This window comes from Mustelus asterias, chromosome 3 (genome assembly GCF_964213995.1).
Source record: "Mustelus asterias chromosome 3, sMusAst1.hap1.1, whole genome shotgun sequence".
Lineage (NCBI taxonomy): Eukaryota > Metazoa > Chordata > Chondrichthyes > Carcharhiniformes > Triakidae > Mustelus > Mustelus asterias.
Window position 1 is genome coordinate 78,977,594 of NC_135803.1, and position 16,800 is coordinate 78,994,393.

At 44.3% G+C, this 16,800-nt stretch overlaps 1 protein-coding gene across 7 annotated transcripts in view; it reads left to right on the forward strand.

Annotated features, from left to right (window-relative positions):
* Positions 1–16,800, forward strand: part of farp2 (FERM, RhoGEF and pleckstrin domain protein 2) — a 238,026-nt gene that overhangs the window by 93,077 nt on the left and 128,149 nt on the right. For all 7 annotated transcript variants that reach the window (XR_013497446.1, XM_078209254.1, XM_078209255.1 and 4 more), the window contains exons 4-6: positions 6,554–6,596; positions 9,371–9,449; positions 11,442–11,539. Coding sequence is in view for 6 of the 7 variants with exons in the window: in XM_078209254.1 (XP_078065380.1) it covers positions 6,554–6,596; positions 9,371–9,449; positions 11,442–11,539 (220 nt within the window). In the remaining variant the exon portion in view is untranslated. The remainder of the gene's footprint in view (positions 1–6,553; positions 6,597–9,370; positions 9,450–11,441; positions 11,540–16,800) is intronic.

A 16,800-nucleotide genomic window follows, 5' to 3' on the forward strand; every position in this document is an offset into this window, starting at 1 on the left:
GCATCTTCAAAGAATTCCAACAGATTTGTCAAGCATGATTTCCCCCTCATAAATCCATGCTGACTCTGTCTGATCCTGCCACAGCTTTCTAAATGCTCCGCTATAAAGTCCTTGATGATGGATTCAAGAATTTTCCCCACTACCAATGTTAGGCTTACTGGTCTATAATTCCCTGATTTCTCTCTACCTCCCTTTTTGAATATTGGAGTGACATTAGCTGCCTTCCAATCTGCAGGGACTGTTCCAGAGTCTGCAGAATCCTGGAAGATAAACACTAATGCATCCACTATTTCTAGAGCCACTCCCTTAAGTACTCTGGGATGTAGATTATCAGGCCCTGGGGATTTATCAACCTTGATTTCCATCAATTCTCCCAGCACGATTTCTCTACGAATATTGATCTCCCTCAGTTCTTCCCCCTCACTCAATCTTGCATTCTCTGACATTTTTGGTATCTGATTTGCGTTCTCTTGTGAAGACAGAGCCAAAGTATGTATTCAGTTGCTTAGCCATTTCTTTGTCCCCCAGTATACATTCCCCTGTTTCTGACTGTAGGGGGATCTACATTTGTCTTCACCAACCTCTTTCTCTTCACGTATCTATAGAAACTCTTAGTGTCAGTCTTTATGTTCCCTGCAAGCTTACTTTTGTACTGTATTTTCCCCTTAATCCATCCCTTGGTCCTTCTTTGAATTCTAAACTGCTTCCAATCCTCAGACCTATTATTTTTCTTGGCCAATCTGTATGCTTCTTACTTGGATCGGTTACTCTAATTTCCTTTGTAAGCTATGGACTGGCCCTCTTACCCATTTTACTTTGTGCTAGACAGGAATAAGCAGTTGCTGCAGTTCCCTCATACAGTTCCTTGAATGTTTGCCATTGCCTATCCACTGTCATCCCTTAAGTAACTCTCCCCAATTTATCAAGGCCAACTCCGATATATCCTGTCATTTCTACTCTGTAAGAAGTCTCTCAACACCAGGTTAAAGTCCAACAGGTTTATTTGGTAGCACAAACCACAAGCTTTTGGAGCACTGCCCCTTCATCAAGTGAGTGGGAGTTCTGTTCACAAACGGGATATATAGATACAAACTCAATTTGCAAGATAATGGTTGGAATGCAAGTCTTAAAGGTACGGACAATGTGAGTGGAGAGAGGGTTAAACATACGTTAAAGAGATGTGTATTGTCTCCAGCCAGGACAGTTAGTGAGATTTTGCAAGCCCAGGCAAGTCGTGGGGGTTACAGATAGTGTGACATGAACCCAAGATCCCGGTTGAGGCCGTCCTCATGTGCGGAACTTGGCTATCGGTTTTTGCTCAGCGATTCTGCATTATCATATGTCGTGAAGGCTGCCTTGGAGAATGCTTAGCTGAAGATCAGAGGCTGAATGCCCGTGACTGCTGAAGTGTTTCCTGACAGGAAGAGAACACTCCTGCCTGGTGATTGTCGAGCGGTGTTCATTCATCCGTTGTCGTAGCGTCTGCATGCCTTGGGACATCCTTTCCTGCAGCGTATCAGGTAGACAATGTTGGCCGAGTCGCAAGAGTATGTACCGTGTACCTGGTGGATGGCGTTCTCACGTGAGATGATGCCATCCATGTCGAAGATCCGGCACATCTTGCAGAGGTTGCTGTGGCAGGGTTGTGTGGTGTCGTGGTCACTGTTCTCCTGAAGGCTGGGTAGTTGGCTGCGGACAATGTTCTGTTTGAGGTTGTGCAGTTGCTTGAAGGCAAGAAGTGTGGAGATGGTCTTGGCGAGATATTCGCCTTCATCGATGACATGTTGAAGGCTCCGGAGAAGATGTCGTAACTTCTCCGCTCGAGGGAAGTACTGGATGACGAAGTGTACTCTGTCCGCTGTGTCCCGTGTTCGTCTTCTGAAGAGGTCAGTGCGGTTTTTCGCTGTGGCGCGTCGGAACTGTCAATCGATGAGTCGAGTGCCATATCCTGTTCTTATGAGGGCATCTTTCAGTGTCTTGAGGTGTCTGTTACGATCCTCCTCATCTGAGCAGATCCTGTGTATACGGAGGGCTTGTCCGTAGGGAATGCTTCTTTAACGTGTTTAGGGTGGAAGCTGGAGAAGTGGAGCATCGTGAGGTTATTTGTGGGCTTGCGGTACAGTGAAGTGCTGAGGTGACCGTCCTTGATGGAGATGCGTAGGTCCAAGAATGCAACCGATTCCGGAGCGTAGTCCATGGTGAGTCTGATGGCGGGATGGAACTTGTTGATGTCATCATATAGTTGTTTCAGTGATTGTTCACCATGAGTCCAAAGGAAGAAAATGTCATCGATGTATCTAGTGTATAGCATCGATTGAAGGTCCTGTTTGGTGAAGAGGTCTTATTCGAATCTGTGCATGAAGATGTTGGCATTTTGAGGTGCGAATTTGGTCCCCATAACTGTTCCATGTGTCTGGATGAAAAACTGGTTGTTGAAGGCAAAGACATTGGGGTCCAGGATGAAGTGGATGAATTGTAAAATTGCATCTGAAGATTGGCAGTTTCGGTGTTGAGTACTGAGGCAGTTGAAGCAATGCCATCGTCGTGGGGGATGCTGGTGTAGAGTGCCGAGACATCCATTGTGACGAGGAATGCTCCTGGTTCAACTGCTCCATGTGTGCTGAGTTTCTGTAGAAAGCCCTTGGTGGCGTGACAAAAGCTGGGGGTTCTTTGTACAATGGGTTTCAGGATGCCCTCAACGTAGCTGGAGAGGTTCTCACACAGGGTCCCATTGCCCGATACGATGGGACGGCCGGGTGTGTTTGCCTTGTGTATCTTTGGGAGGCAGTAGAGATCTCCAACGCGGTGAGTAAGTGGGATGAGAACATGGAGGGTGCTCTGAAGGTCCGGATCAAAGGTCTTGATCAGTCTGTTGAGTTGACAGGTGTGTTCTTTGGTTCGATCCCCTACGGACAAGCCTTCCGTGTACACAGGATCTGCTCAGATGAGGAGGATCGTAACAGATACCTCCAGACGCTGAAAGATGCCCCCATAAGGACAGGATATGGCACTCGACTCATCGATCGACAGTTCCGACGCGCCAACCTCCTCAGAAGACAAACTGTGGATCATCGACACAGATGCCATCATCTCACGTGAGAACACCATCCACCAGGTACACGGTACGTACTCTTGCAACTCGGCCAATGTTGTCTACCTGATACGCTGCAGGAAAGGATGTCCCGAGGCATGGTACATTGGGGAGACCATGCAGATGCTACGACAATGGATGAATGAACATCGCTTGACAATCACCAGGCAGGAGTGTTCTCTTCCTATTGGGGAACAATTCAGCAGTCACAGGCATTCAGCCTCTAATCTTCACATAAGCGTTCTCCAAGGCGGCCTTCACGACAGCGCAGAATCACTGAACAAAAACTGATAGCCAAGTTCCGCACACATGAGAACGGCCTCAACCGGGATCTTAGGTTCATGTCTCACTATCTGTAACCCCCACGACTTGCCTGGGCTTGCAAAGTCTCACCAACTGTCCTGGCTGGAGACAATACACATCTCTTTAAACTGTGCTTAACCCTCTCTCCACTCATATTGTCTGTACCTTTAAGTCTTGATTACCTGTAAAGACTCGCATTCCAACCATTATCTTGTAAATTGAGTTTGTATCTATATATGCCCTATTTGCGAACAGAACTCCCACTCACTTGATGAAGGGGCAGTGCTCTGAAAGCTAGTGGCTTGTGCTACCAAATAAACCTGTTGGACTTTAACCTGGTGTTGTGTGACTTCTTACTGTGCTTACTCCAGTCCAACACCAGCATCTCCACTTCATTTCTACTCTGACCAGCACGTGGCACTGGTAATAATCCTGAGATCACTATCTTTGAGGTCCGATTTTTAAAAATTCTCTTTCTAGCTCCTTGTGTTCTGCTTTTAGGACCTCATCCCTTTTTTACCTATATCGTTTGTACCGACCCACTGGTTGTTCACCCTCCCCCTCCAGAATGTCCTGTACCTGCTCCGAGACATCCTTGACCCTAGCACCGGGGAAGCAACGTGTCATCCTGGAGTCTTGTTTGCGGCCACAGAAACGCCTGTCCATTCCCCTTACAATTGAATCCCCTCTAACTATTGCACTGGCACACTTTTTACCCCTCCCCTCTGCAGCAGAACCAACCGTGGTACAATGAGTTTGGCTGCTGCTGCCTTCCCCTGAGAGGTCATTTCCCTCAACAGTATCCAAAACGGTATACCTGTTTTACAGGGGAATGACACAGGAGATTCCTACACTACCTGCCTATCTCTGTTGCTCAGTCTGGTGGTCACCCATTCCCTTCCTGCCTATGGAATCTGAGCCTGTGTTGTAACCACCTCAGTATGTTATCCACGATACTCTGACTCGCGGATGCTCTAGTGTCTCCAGCCGCTGCTCCAGCTCTGAAACCGGGGGTTCCTGGAGCTGTAGCTGGAGACACTTCCTGCACACATGCTGACCCGGGGGACTGGAACTGTCCCCAGCCTGCCACATGGAGCAAACCATGGCTTGGAGCTCTCCTATCATGTCTTACCCCTTTAAATTAAATTTTCGAAAGATGTTTTGTTTCACACTAATGGTTCACAGTTCCTCATGGTTGCCTTATTTTGAGCTGTTGCATCTGCTCTTAATCTCACCTGTTCAACATGATGATAGAGGCGCATAATGCAACTTGAAATGTCCTCAGTGTGAAAACAGGACTGCTTCTCCACCAGAATTGTGGGGTCTCTGAATCTGACCACTATTATTATGAGTAGATGTATCTGAGTCATTTAGACAGGAAAAAGCAAAGTCAAGTAGAATTTTCCCTTGTGTTGGTTCGTTTGCCACAAGCTCAGTTTGGCAAACTTTTCATTCAGGACTCAGCCAGCTCCGTCAGTGGTGTGGTATAGTGACGATCTTGGTGATCAACATTGATGCCCCCTGCTCGAGCATACTCTCTGCTCCAGCCACACTCAATGCTTCTTCCAAATCATGTTCAACACGGAGGAGTACTGATTCATTTACTGAAGAAGGGCATTAGATGGTCATCAACAGGTTTCTTGACCCGTGTTTGTCTTGATACCATGAGGCATTGTGGACTTAGAAGGATGCTACCTTGCATTTGTATAACACTATGAGCTACTTCAAGTAGGCAACTCCTAGAGGAACAGGAAGTACCCAAAAATAGTGGTGGAGTGGTTTGGATTGTAAGCTGAAGGGTATTACTCTGTGAGTATGGCTATGTCAGGCTGTTGCTTGACTAATCTGTGGGACAGCTGCTCCAAATTTAGAACAAGTCTTCAGATGTTAGTGAGGAGGACATTGTAGGGCTCACTGAACTGGTATGCTTTGTCATTTCCAGTGCCTGAGTCGATGCTGGCAGTTGATTTAATTTTATTTTTAGTTGACTATTTTGTAACCGTTGTGATACAACTGAATGGCTTCTCTAGACCACTTCAGAGGGCTATTAAAAGTCAACCACATAACTTGAGAGTCTGGAGTCGTTTAAAGGCCAGACTGGGTAAGAACAATAAATTCCCTTCCTTAAACCAGATACGTTTGGCACAGGCCAACAGTCTAGGAGATGATGATGCTGTGTACGTCATGACATGAATCACTTGAAATATAATCAAACTGTAAGCCACTCGCACCATCATTTCCTGGAATGTTGTCAATTCTTCAGTTCTCTGCCCAAAGGCAGTCCAATTTACAGCACCATAACCTCTACGATGGGTAGGGTGCGGAGACAGTTCCCAAATTCATCTCAAACAGGACAGAGATCAAATTCTATCCCAATTGTACCAACCTGATCCACACTGGCCTTCAGCCATCCAAGGAATCTGAGTTGTTGTGGCAACATATACTTGTATGCATGTTGTAGCCTGGAACAATGGGTAGTGATGGTATAGGCTGCAGTTTATTTCAATCACATGGCTGACCAGGAATCTCTCCTGTTCTCACCTATCTGCCATTGGTGTGTGTTGGAAGAAATTACAATGGATTCTTGATCGATATGGCTGCGTTACAAGTGCATTTCCTTGATCTCCAGTCCTGAAGTGGGATTTGACTCTCGAGTTTCTGGCTCAGAGGCAGGGACGCTACCCACTGCACACGCAAGACCTCCTGCATTGTCACTGGGGTGCAATTTTTCAGCAAATCCAGGCCCACAAGTTCACTGCTTTTAAAATTTATGTCAAGTGCTAGATATGCGTCAGAAAATTACACATTCATGTCTTGTCTATAATTCTTAGGCATTACAAATATTATTCATCTGTTTCCCTGTATGTAATTGGCTCCTGATGATGCATGTGAATCTGTGTCGTGCTATTATCAGGCATGACTGCGACTTAAGAGAGTATTGAAATGACCTCGAGTGTCTTGGCATTGATGTTGTAAGTGATGTGCATGGTGAACATTTCGCAACACTAATGGGTTAGGATTCTGTGGGATCACTCCAGCTTCTAAACTTGTGCATAAATAGAGTTTATGTATCTTGCTGAATTGTCATTTCATTTTCATTAACCTTTTTATTTTTTTAAATTCACTTTTCAGTTTATTCCATGTTTTCTTTTCATTTAGATTTGGCTTGAACCTGCAAAACTTATTGTGAAACAAGTGCGAAGTAAGTGCTTTTGTTTTTGGTTTTGTTTTGTTCATTCCGTCAACCCAGCTTCTCAAAGCTGTTGCGATGTACATTTTATACTTGATTAGCTCACTGTGTTTCAGCTTGGATGGCAGTGTTGGTCAGGGAAATATCTTGTGGCTAATAAATTTGAAATCACCCTGGTTTGAACCTAATGCTTGATCCAGCGTGTAATCGTATATGTCCCTGCCTATTGTTTTATGACATTGTTGACTATCAATTCAGCTGAGATTTTGGATAGGTTTCGATAGTCACAATTCTCTCACTATTGTGTAAGGCCTGCCTTCTAAGAAAAGAGAGAAACACTGGGACGCAACTGATGTGTGACAGTGCATCTATGCAAAGGCTCTTGGAGCACATGTGAAACGCAGTGAGATTCACACTGCTGATTTTTGGTATTGTAGATATTGTGTTTGGAGCCTACCTTATGCCATGTAGTGGGAGCAATCTATTGGAGTCTCACTGCATAATTAGTCAAGGAGGAATTCAGGAAGAATTACTGTGGTGGTTGTGAAGATGTAACAATCAAGGAATTTGGTGTTTCATATGCTGAATGGTGTACAATGTGGCATGTGGAAGCTTGTGACATGTTTGCTGACTCACCAGCAGCGCTCTGACATGAAGGATTGAGAAAAAGTGCAAAAATCTCTTTTTAAATAAAAAGTAAACATATAGAATTTCCTTTGGGTAAGTCTGTAAGTGATACTTGAGCAAATTGCTCAAATGCAATCCATGACAAAAGTCATCAATAACCTCTAGAATATAGAAATAGATTCTAACCTGTTGAACTGCAAAGATTGTCATGGATATATTTGGTGTGTTTTGCAGTCTAAGTATGCTTGCGTAATTGCTAAATGCCCTGATCACTCTATTGTTGAGGAAGAGTAGAAGGAATTGTCCTCTGCACCCAGTATCTCACCTGCGTATGCTTGATGTTGACACTGGTTGCCAAAAATGGCATCTCATTCTCCAGCGTTAAAATCTCTTATCATGAGTGGAAATATTTAAATAAACAAACACTAACTTTTATTGAACCAATGGTCTTTGTGTTCAGGGAGTTGGGCTCGCTCCATAACTGCTCCTAGTGACATGAGTCAAATTAGGCCTTGCAATGTGGGTCATGGCATTTCCTATTCCTGCTTTGTTCTTTGTATTTATAGTATGTTTAAGAATGACCCTGAAGAAAAATATTGGTTTGGATTGCAGATACTTCCCCTGCTTCAGCTCAAAAATGATTCCTGATACTTGTCTACAAATTTAAGCTGTGTTTTGCTAAGAATGATTGACAGTTCTGTTTTGGAAATTCCTGTTAATGCCATTCATTCCATGTTAGATCAAAAATTTGAGAGTATCAACATTTTTTCATTTCTTTGGAATTTCATGTGTGAAATTAAATGGGAACTATGGGACATTTTTTGTACTTTAAAAAAAATAACAGCCATTTACTCTGGATTATTTTGGCTTCCAAATCTGAATCTTTCTTGAGTGAATCCAAACTTTCGACACCACCTTTTTCTTGCACTGCAATCTGGGCAAACAAACAAGAATAAACGCAAAATACTGTGGATGCTGGAAATTTGAAATAAAAGCAGGAAATGCTGAACAGACTCAGCAGTCTGGCAGTATTAGTGGGGAGAAAAACAGAATTAACCTTTCGAGTCTTCTGAAGCAGAGTCATATAGACTCAAAACGTGAACAATATTCATGTCTCCAGAAATGCTGCCAGACCTGCTGAGTTTCATAGAATCCCTACTGTGAAGAAGGAGCCCATTTAGCCCATCGAATCTGCACCAACAGCATCTTACCTGATCCTCTTAACCCTAATCCACATTACCTACACAACTTGGGATACTAAGGGACAATTCAGCATGGCCAATTCACCCAACCTGCACATCTTTGGACTGTGGGAGAAACCGGAGCACCCAGAGGAAATCTACGCAGACACGGGGAAAATGTGCAAACTCCAGACACACCTTTGGAGTTTCCAAACTCCACGCTCCAGGCCTTTGTTCAGTATTTTCTGGCAGGGCCTGTTTGATAATTGTCTTTCAGTTTTTGAAAGCAACAACATCCTCGAGTGGACCTAGTCATTCAGATTTATCAATTCCATTTCTTAAACTTTGAATAAGCAGATAATTTTGTGATCTAAAAGTTATAGCAGGAAATAATCTATTTCAATCTTTGAGGTGATATTTTTATGAACTGTTTGAGTGCACACAGATATCTTTAAAGAATATGAACCTTTTCTGAAATTTTGAAATTGCCTCTTGAGATTCTCCAATTTCCACAGGATGAAGGCTGCCAAATTTTTATATTTAGGTGGGTAATTAAGGGACCTACATTTTGCATGCAAAGTCATTCAAATCAATCAGGGAGCTGTCAGTTAAATATAGATCGAACCAATCTCTGTGTCTGCGTGTGTGCATGCACTGTTTATTGGTATGCATGTATTGTGTGTCTCATTGCCCCAGCAAACCTGTTATGAGCAGGGAACTTACCGTACATTCCAAAATTTGTGTTGGGACGAACTGCTAAATACTCATTGCACAGTGACAGAGCTTTAAGATAATAAATTACAAACACTTTAGACGGAAACAAATCTTTGTAATATGAAATCGTGCTCATTTAAGGCAGTAACCTTGAAATGTGAGTTAGTTATTTTCATGGTCTGTCATTCTTCCACGCTTCTATTAAAAGCATACCTCCATTTGAAATTTAAACTTTAGTTTTTGAGTCTTTCTCATTCTTTGCAGGACCAAAGAACACAGTGTTCAGGCTTTCTGTTAAGTTTTTCCCCCCTGATCCTGGCCAGCTGCAGGAGGAGTACACAAGGTAATGAGTGATATTAGGTCTAATCAAACTGGTGATTTTCGTAGTGTTTTGTGATGCAATTATCCTGCTGGTCTCTTATTTTCTGAGTGCAACCTCAGAATGGCAGTTACAAAACTTTAACCCATTCACATTTCCTAGTGATCATTGATGCAGACATCCTTCATAAAGCAGCGTGTTCTGATTATAAACTTTTCTCCTGTTTGTGGATTCCCCCATAATATTACTGACTTCTGACTGCATTGAACATTTGAATCAGATTGTCTTGTCCAGTTTCTTTGTTTTTGGGACAACATTATAAACAGAGTGGAGAACCCCAGGTTGGAACTGTGTTCAACTCGCTTGATATAGCTGATGAGAGGATTAGAATAGACAAATCCTGTTTAAGATTAGTGTTGCTTAGCACATTGTCATTTATGAATGTTTTTATTGAGCACAGAGTTGCTCCTTGATTCAGAGGCAGTTGATCTTGTTTTAATTATGGGTGCTTGCTACTAATTTACTACCCCTCGAGGGATTTCCCCTACTCGAGGGAAGACTATGGAATTAAGGGGAATGTGGCATTAAGCATGTGGAATGGTTTCAGCTACAGGAAGCAAAGAGGGATGATGGATGAGTGATTTTCAGCCTGAGAGGTGGTTTGCAGTATCCTCTAAATGGCACAGTATTAAAACTAGATACGGGGAGAAAACTTGGTGTCCAGATACATGCTTCCTTTAAAGGGAGCAAGGCAAGTTGATAAACTTCAAAGAAAGTGCTACTTTCCTTTATAAATTAAAGGCATAGAATGTAGAGACAGCACTCATGCTCAAACTTTATAAATCACTTGTTAGGCTGGAGTATTGTGGACAATGCTGGATACTTTACTTAAGGAAAGATGTAATGGAGGTTTACTGAGATTTTAACAGTGATGAGGGATTTAGTTATGAAGAAGTTAGGACTGTTCTCCTTGGAACGGTGAAGAGGTGAGCCAGTGGAAGTTTCTAAGATGACTAGAGGTGATAGAGTAGATGTAGGAAATATATTCTTTCTAGCAAGTAGATGAATAGCCAGAGGTTATAGTTTCATAACTGGCAAAAGATCCAGAGAGCGGATGAGTTTTTTCACTTTATCTCCGAATCTGGAACACTGTACCTGAAACGGTGGTGGAAGCTCATTCCATAAGTAATTTCCGAAAGGACAGGTACTTGAGGACAGACAACTTGCAAGGCTATAGACTGAGAGAACTGGGTGTAGGACCAAGTACAACACGATGAGCTGAATGGTTTCCTGTGCTGTAAATTTCAATGATACTCTGCTCCCAATTGGATGCTGACAAAGATTATAGTTGGAGTATGTGGGGAAACCATATTTTCAGCACCTTGCTGAGCTTTGCCTCATCTGTGTTGGATCTGTTCTGGCAGCTGGTGCATCTAGCTTCTGCCATATTGATGGGTTTTTTATCTAAAAGACCCATGACAGATGCTATGAGTCACTGTATCTGATGCAGGATAGTAGAATTCTGGGACATAGGCATTTGAAAGAAATACACATTATTCTGTAACTTATGAAAATAATTTCATAGAATCCCTACAGTGCAGAAGGAGGCCATTCAGCCCAACAAGCCTGCACCGACAGCAATCCAACCCAGGCACTATCCCCACATGTTTACCCTGCTACTCCCCTTGACACCAAGGGATAATTTAGCATAGCCAATCAACCTAACCTGCACATCTTTGGACTGTGGGAGGAAACTGGAGCATCCAGAGGAAACCCACACAGAAACGGGGAGAACGTGCAAACTCCACACAGTCACCCAAGGCTGGAATTGAACCTGGGTCCCTGGCGTTGAGGCAGCAGAGCTAACCAGTGTGCCATCTCATTTTGAGAGACCTTGGTTTAATCAGCAGGTGGGCAGTCATTACGAAAAAAGGCACCTGTTAGTCATGCTTGGTGTGTTGTGGTGAATGTCGACTTGTATGAGATCAAGAAAATGTGTTAATTTTCCTTTTCTAGGTATTTGTTTGCACTGCAGATTAAGCGGGACCTGGCAGAGAACAAAATCATGTGTAATGAGAATACGTCTGCACTCATCATTTCTCATCTCTTGCAGTGTGAGTATGGAAGTTAAACAAGACACTGTCACCTCGAGCTCATCAGTGCGATGTGAATACAATAAAAGCACAACTGTGCAAGGAATTGTGCCTTTGGCTGACAGTGCTGGCTTCTTTGGCACAGATTTAAGCCAATTAGTATTTCAAGCCTCCAATTGGTTGTGGCTGATGAACCTTTTGAACCCTGTGTTCTAAAACATAATAATGGCACATCACAGCTTACTTGATTACTTGTTTAATAATTTGTGGCTGTGTAAGCAGATTTTTAATGCTGCATTTGCACCATTAGACAAAGCAAATGGGCACTAAGGGGGGAACCATTGAATGTTAAATGTATGTTTGAAATTCTGGGGAAAGCTAGTTAGAGTAGTAGTCTAATCTGTTGATTTTTGACAGAAGGAAGGAGAGAAAATTGGGTCGAATGGCAGGTTTGGGTTTCAAAGGACCAAAAGAAGAAAATCCTGAAGGCACAGCATCAATATAGAGACATAAAAAAAAAACTGTGATGGAGAGTTCGTAGCTAATGCTGAAAGAGATTTCCTAGTGGGCAACTTTTTTTCTCCAACCTGTCCAGGAGCATGAGGGAGATACAGGAAATGTTTCCCCAGGCAGGACTTCCTAGGGTTGTAATCTCAGGATTACTCCCTGTGCCACATGCCAGTGAGGCTAGAAATAGGAAGATAGTACAGCTCAACACGTGGCTAAGCAGCTGACGTAAGAGGGAGTGTTTCAGATATCTGGACCATTGGGATCTGTTCCAGGGCAGACAAGATCTGTACAAAAAGGACACATTGTATCTGAACTGGAAGGGTATAAATATTCTGGCCAGGAGGTTTGCTAGTGTCACACGGGAGGATTTAAATTAGTTTGGCAGGGGGGTGGGAACCAAAGCAAAGATGAATTAACTGAAGGGGAACCAGAGAGTAGGGCCAGTAAGACTCAGAGCTGGCAGGGTGTGATTGCTGATCAAAGAGGGTCTGGTGGACTGAAGTGCATTTATTTCAATGCGAGAAGTGTAACAGGTAAGGCAGATGAATTTAGAGCTTGGATTAGTACTTGGAACTATGATGTTGTTGCTATTCCAGAGACTTGGTTAAGGGAAGGACAGGATTGGCAGTTTAATGTTCCAGGATACAGATGCTTCAGGCAGGATAGAGGGGGATTTAAAAGTGGGAGAGTTGCATTACTGGTTAAGGAGAATATCACAGCTGTACTGCAGGAGGACACCTTGGAGGGCTCATACAGCGAGGCAATATGGGTAGAGCTCAGGAAGGGTGTAGTCACAATGTTGGGGGGTTTACTATAGGCTGCCCAACAGCCAGCGAGAAATAGAGGAACAGATATGTAGACAGATTTTGGCAAGGTGTAAAAGTAACAGGGATGTTGTGGTGGAAGATTTTAACTTCCCCTATATTGACTGGGACTCAATTAGTGTTAGGGGCGTGGATGGGGCAGAGTTTGTAAGGAGCATCCAGGAGGGCTTCTTGAAACACTATATAGTTAGTCCAACTAGGGAAGGGGCCATACTGGACCTGGTATTGAGGAATGAGCCCGGCCAGGTGGTCGACGTTTCAGTAGGGGAGCAGTTCGGGAACAGTGGCCACAATTCAGTAAGCTTTAAGGTACTGATGAATAAAGAAAAGTGTAGTCCTTATGTTAAGTGCTAAATTGGGGGAAGGCTAATTACAACAATATTAGGCAGGAACTGAAGAATGTAGATTGGGGGCAGATGTTTGAGGGCAAATCAACATCTGGCATGTGGGAGACTTTCAAGTGCAAGTTGATAGAAATTCAGGACCGGCACATTTCTGTAAGGATGAAGGATAAGTGTGGCAAGTTTTGGGAACCTTGGATAACGAGAGATATTGTGAGCCTAGTCAAAGAGAAAAAGGAAGCATTTTCCCAGCAAGAGGCTGGGAACACATGAAGCAAGTGTGGATTACAAGGAAAGTAGGAAGAAACTTGAGCAAGGAGTATGGATGGCTAAAAGGGGTCATGAAAAGTCATTGGCCAGCAGGATTAAGGAAAATCCCAAGGCTTTTTATACAGAAAGAGCAAGAGAGTTGGCCCACTCAAGGACAGGGGAGGGAATTTATGTATGGAGCCAGAGGAAATGGGCAAGGTATTAAATTAGTACTTTGCGTCAGTATTCACCAAAGGGAAGGACTTGGTGGATGATGAGTCTGGGAAAGGGAGTATGGATAGTTTGAGTCATGTTGAGATCAAAAAGGAGGAGGTATTGGGGTTTTTAAGAAACATTAAGGTAGACAAGTCCCCAGGGCCTGATGCGATATACCCCAGAATACTGAAAGAAGCAAGGGAGGAAATTGCTGGGGCCTTGAGAGAATTGTATCCTCACTGGCTACAGGGGAGGTCCCAGAGGATTGGAGGATAGCCAAACTTGTTCCTTTGTTTAAAAAGGGTAGCAAGAATAGTCCAGGTAATTACAGGCCGGTGAGCCTGACGTCAGTGGTAGGGAAATTATTGGAGAGGATTCTTCGAGACAGGATTTACTCCCACTTGGAAATAAGTGGACATATTAGCGAGGGGCAACATAGTTTTGTGAAGGGGAGATCGTGCCTCACTAACTTGATTGAGTTTTTCGAGAAAGTGACAAAGGTGATTGATGAGGGTAGGGCAGTGGACGTTGTCCACTTGGATTTCAGTAAGGCCTTTGACAAGGTCCCTCATGGCAGACTGGTGCAGAAGGTGAAGTCGCATGGGATCAGAGGTGAGCTGGCAAGGTGGATACAGAACTGGCTCTGTCATAGAAGACAGAGGGTAGCAGTGGAAGGGTGCATTTCTGAATGGAGGGCTGTGACAAGTGGTGTTCCTCAAGGATCAGTGCTGGGAGCTTTGCTATTTATAATCTATATAAATGATTTGGAGGAAAATGTAATTGGTTTGATTAGCAAGTTTGCAGACAACACAAAGGTTGGTGGATTTGTGGATAGCGATGAGGACCATCAGAGGATACAGCAGGATATAGATTGGTTGGAGACTTGGGCGGAGAGATTGCAGATGGAGTTTAATCTGGACAAATGTGAGGTAATGCATTTTGGAAGGTCTAACACAGATTGGAAATATACAGTAAATGGCAGAATCCTTAAGAATATTGATAGGCAGGGGGATCTGGGTGTGCAGGTACACAAGTCATTGAAAGTGGCAATGCAGGTGGAGAAGGTAGTCAAGGCATACAGCATGCTTCATAGAAATCATAGAAACCCGACAGTGCAGAAGGAGGCCATTCGGCCCATCGAGTCTGCACCGACCACAATCCCACCCAGGCCTTAGCCCCACATATTTACCCACTAATCCCTCTAACCTATGCATCTCAGGACTCTAAGGGGCAATTTTTAACCTGGCCAATCAACCTAACCCGCACATCTTTGGACTGTGGGAGGAAACCGGAGCACCCGGAGGAAACCCACGCAGACACGAGGAGAATGTGCAAACTCCACACAGACAGTGACCCGAGCCGGGAATCGAACCCGGGACCTTGGAGCTGTGAAGCAGCAGGGCTAACCACTGTGCTACTGTGCCGCTTGCCTTCATCGACCGGTGTATTAAGTTTAAAAATTGGGAAGTCATGTTACAGATTTATAGAACCTTAGTTAGGCCGCACTTGGAATATAATGTTCAATTCTGGTTGCCACACTACCAGAAGGATGTGAAGGCTTCGGAGAGGGTACAGAGAAGATTTACCAGAATGTTGCCTGGTATGGAAGGCATTAGCTATGAGGAGAGGTTGGAGAAACTTGGTTTGTTCTCACTGGAATGACGGAGGTTGAGGGGCGACCTGATAGAAGTCTACAAGATTATGAGGGGCATGGACAGAGTGGATAACCAGAAGCTTTTTCCCAGGGTGGAAAAGTCAGTTACTTGTGGACATAGGTTAAGGAGCGAGGGGTGAGGTTTAAAGGAGATAGAACATAGAAAGCCACAGCACAAACAGGCCCTTCGGCCCACAAGTTGCGCCGATCACATCCCCACCTCTAGGCCTATCAATAGCCCTCAATCCCATTAAATCCCATGTACTCATCCAGAAGTCTCTTAAAAGACCCCAACGAGTTTGCCTCCACCACCACCGACGTCAGCCGATTCCACTCACCCACCACCCTCTGAGTGAAAAACTTACCCCTGACATCTCCTCTGTACCTACCCCCCAGCACCTTAAACCTGTGTCCTCTCGTAGCAACCATTTCAGCCCTTGGAAATAGCCTCTGAGAGTCTACCCTATCCAGACCTCTCAACATCTTGTAAACCTCTATCAGGTCACCTCTCATCCTTCGTCTCTCCAGGGAGAAGAGACCAAGCTCCCTCAACCTATCCTCATAAGGCATGCCCCCAATCCAGGCAACATCCTTGTAAATCTCCTCTGCACCCTTTCAATGGCTTCAACATCTTTCCTGTAATGAGGTGACCAGAACTGCGCGCAGTACTCCAAGTGGGGTCTAACCAGGGTCCTATAAAGCTGCAGCATTATCTCCCGACTCCTAAACTCAATCCCTCGATTAATGAAGGCCAGTACGCCGTACGCCTTCTTGACCGCATCCTCCACCTGCGAGGCCGATTTAAGAGTCCTGTGGACCCGGACCCCAAGGTCCTTCTGATCCTCTACACTGCTAAGAATGGTACCCTTCATATTATACTGCTGCTTCATCCCATTGGATCTGCCAAAATGGATCACCACACACTTATCCGGGTTGAAGTCCATCTGCCACTTCTCCGCCCAGTCGTGCATTCTATCTATGTCTCGCTGCAACTTCTGACATCCCTCCAAACTATCCACAACACCACCTACCTTGGTGTCGTCAGCAAACTTACCAACCCATCCCTCCACTTCCTCATCCAGGTCATTTATGAAAATGACAAACAGCAAGGGTCCCAGAACAGATCCCTGGGGCACTCCACTGGTCACTGACCTCCATGCAGAGAAAGACCCCTCCACAGCCACTCTCTGCCTTCTGCAGGCAAGCCAGTTCTGGATCCACAAGGCAACAGCCCCTTGGATCCCATGCCCTCTCACTTTCTCAAGAAGTCTTGCATGGGGGACCTTATCGAACGCCTTGCTGAAGTCCATATAGACCACATCCACTGCTCTTCCTTCGTCAATGTGTTTGGTCACATTTTCAAAGAACTCAACCAGGCTCGTAAGGCACGACCTGCCCTTGACAAAGCCGTGCTGACTACTTTTGATCATACTAAACTTCTCTAGATGATCATAAATCCTGTCTCTCAGGATCCTCTCCATCAACTTA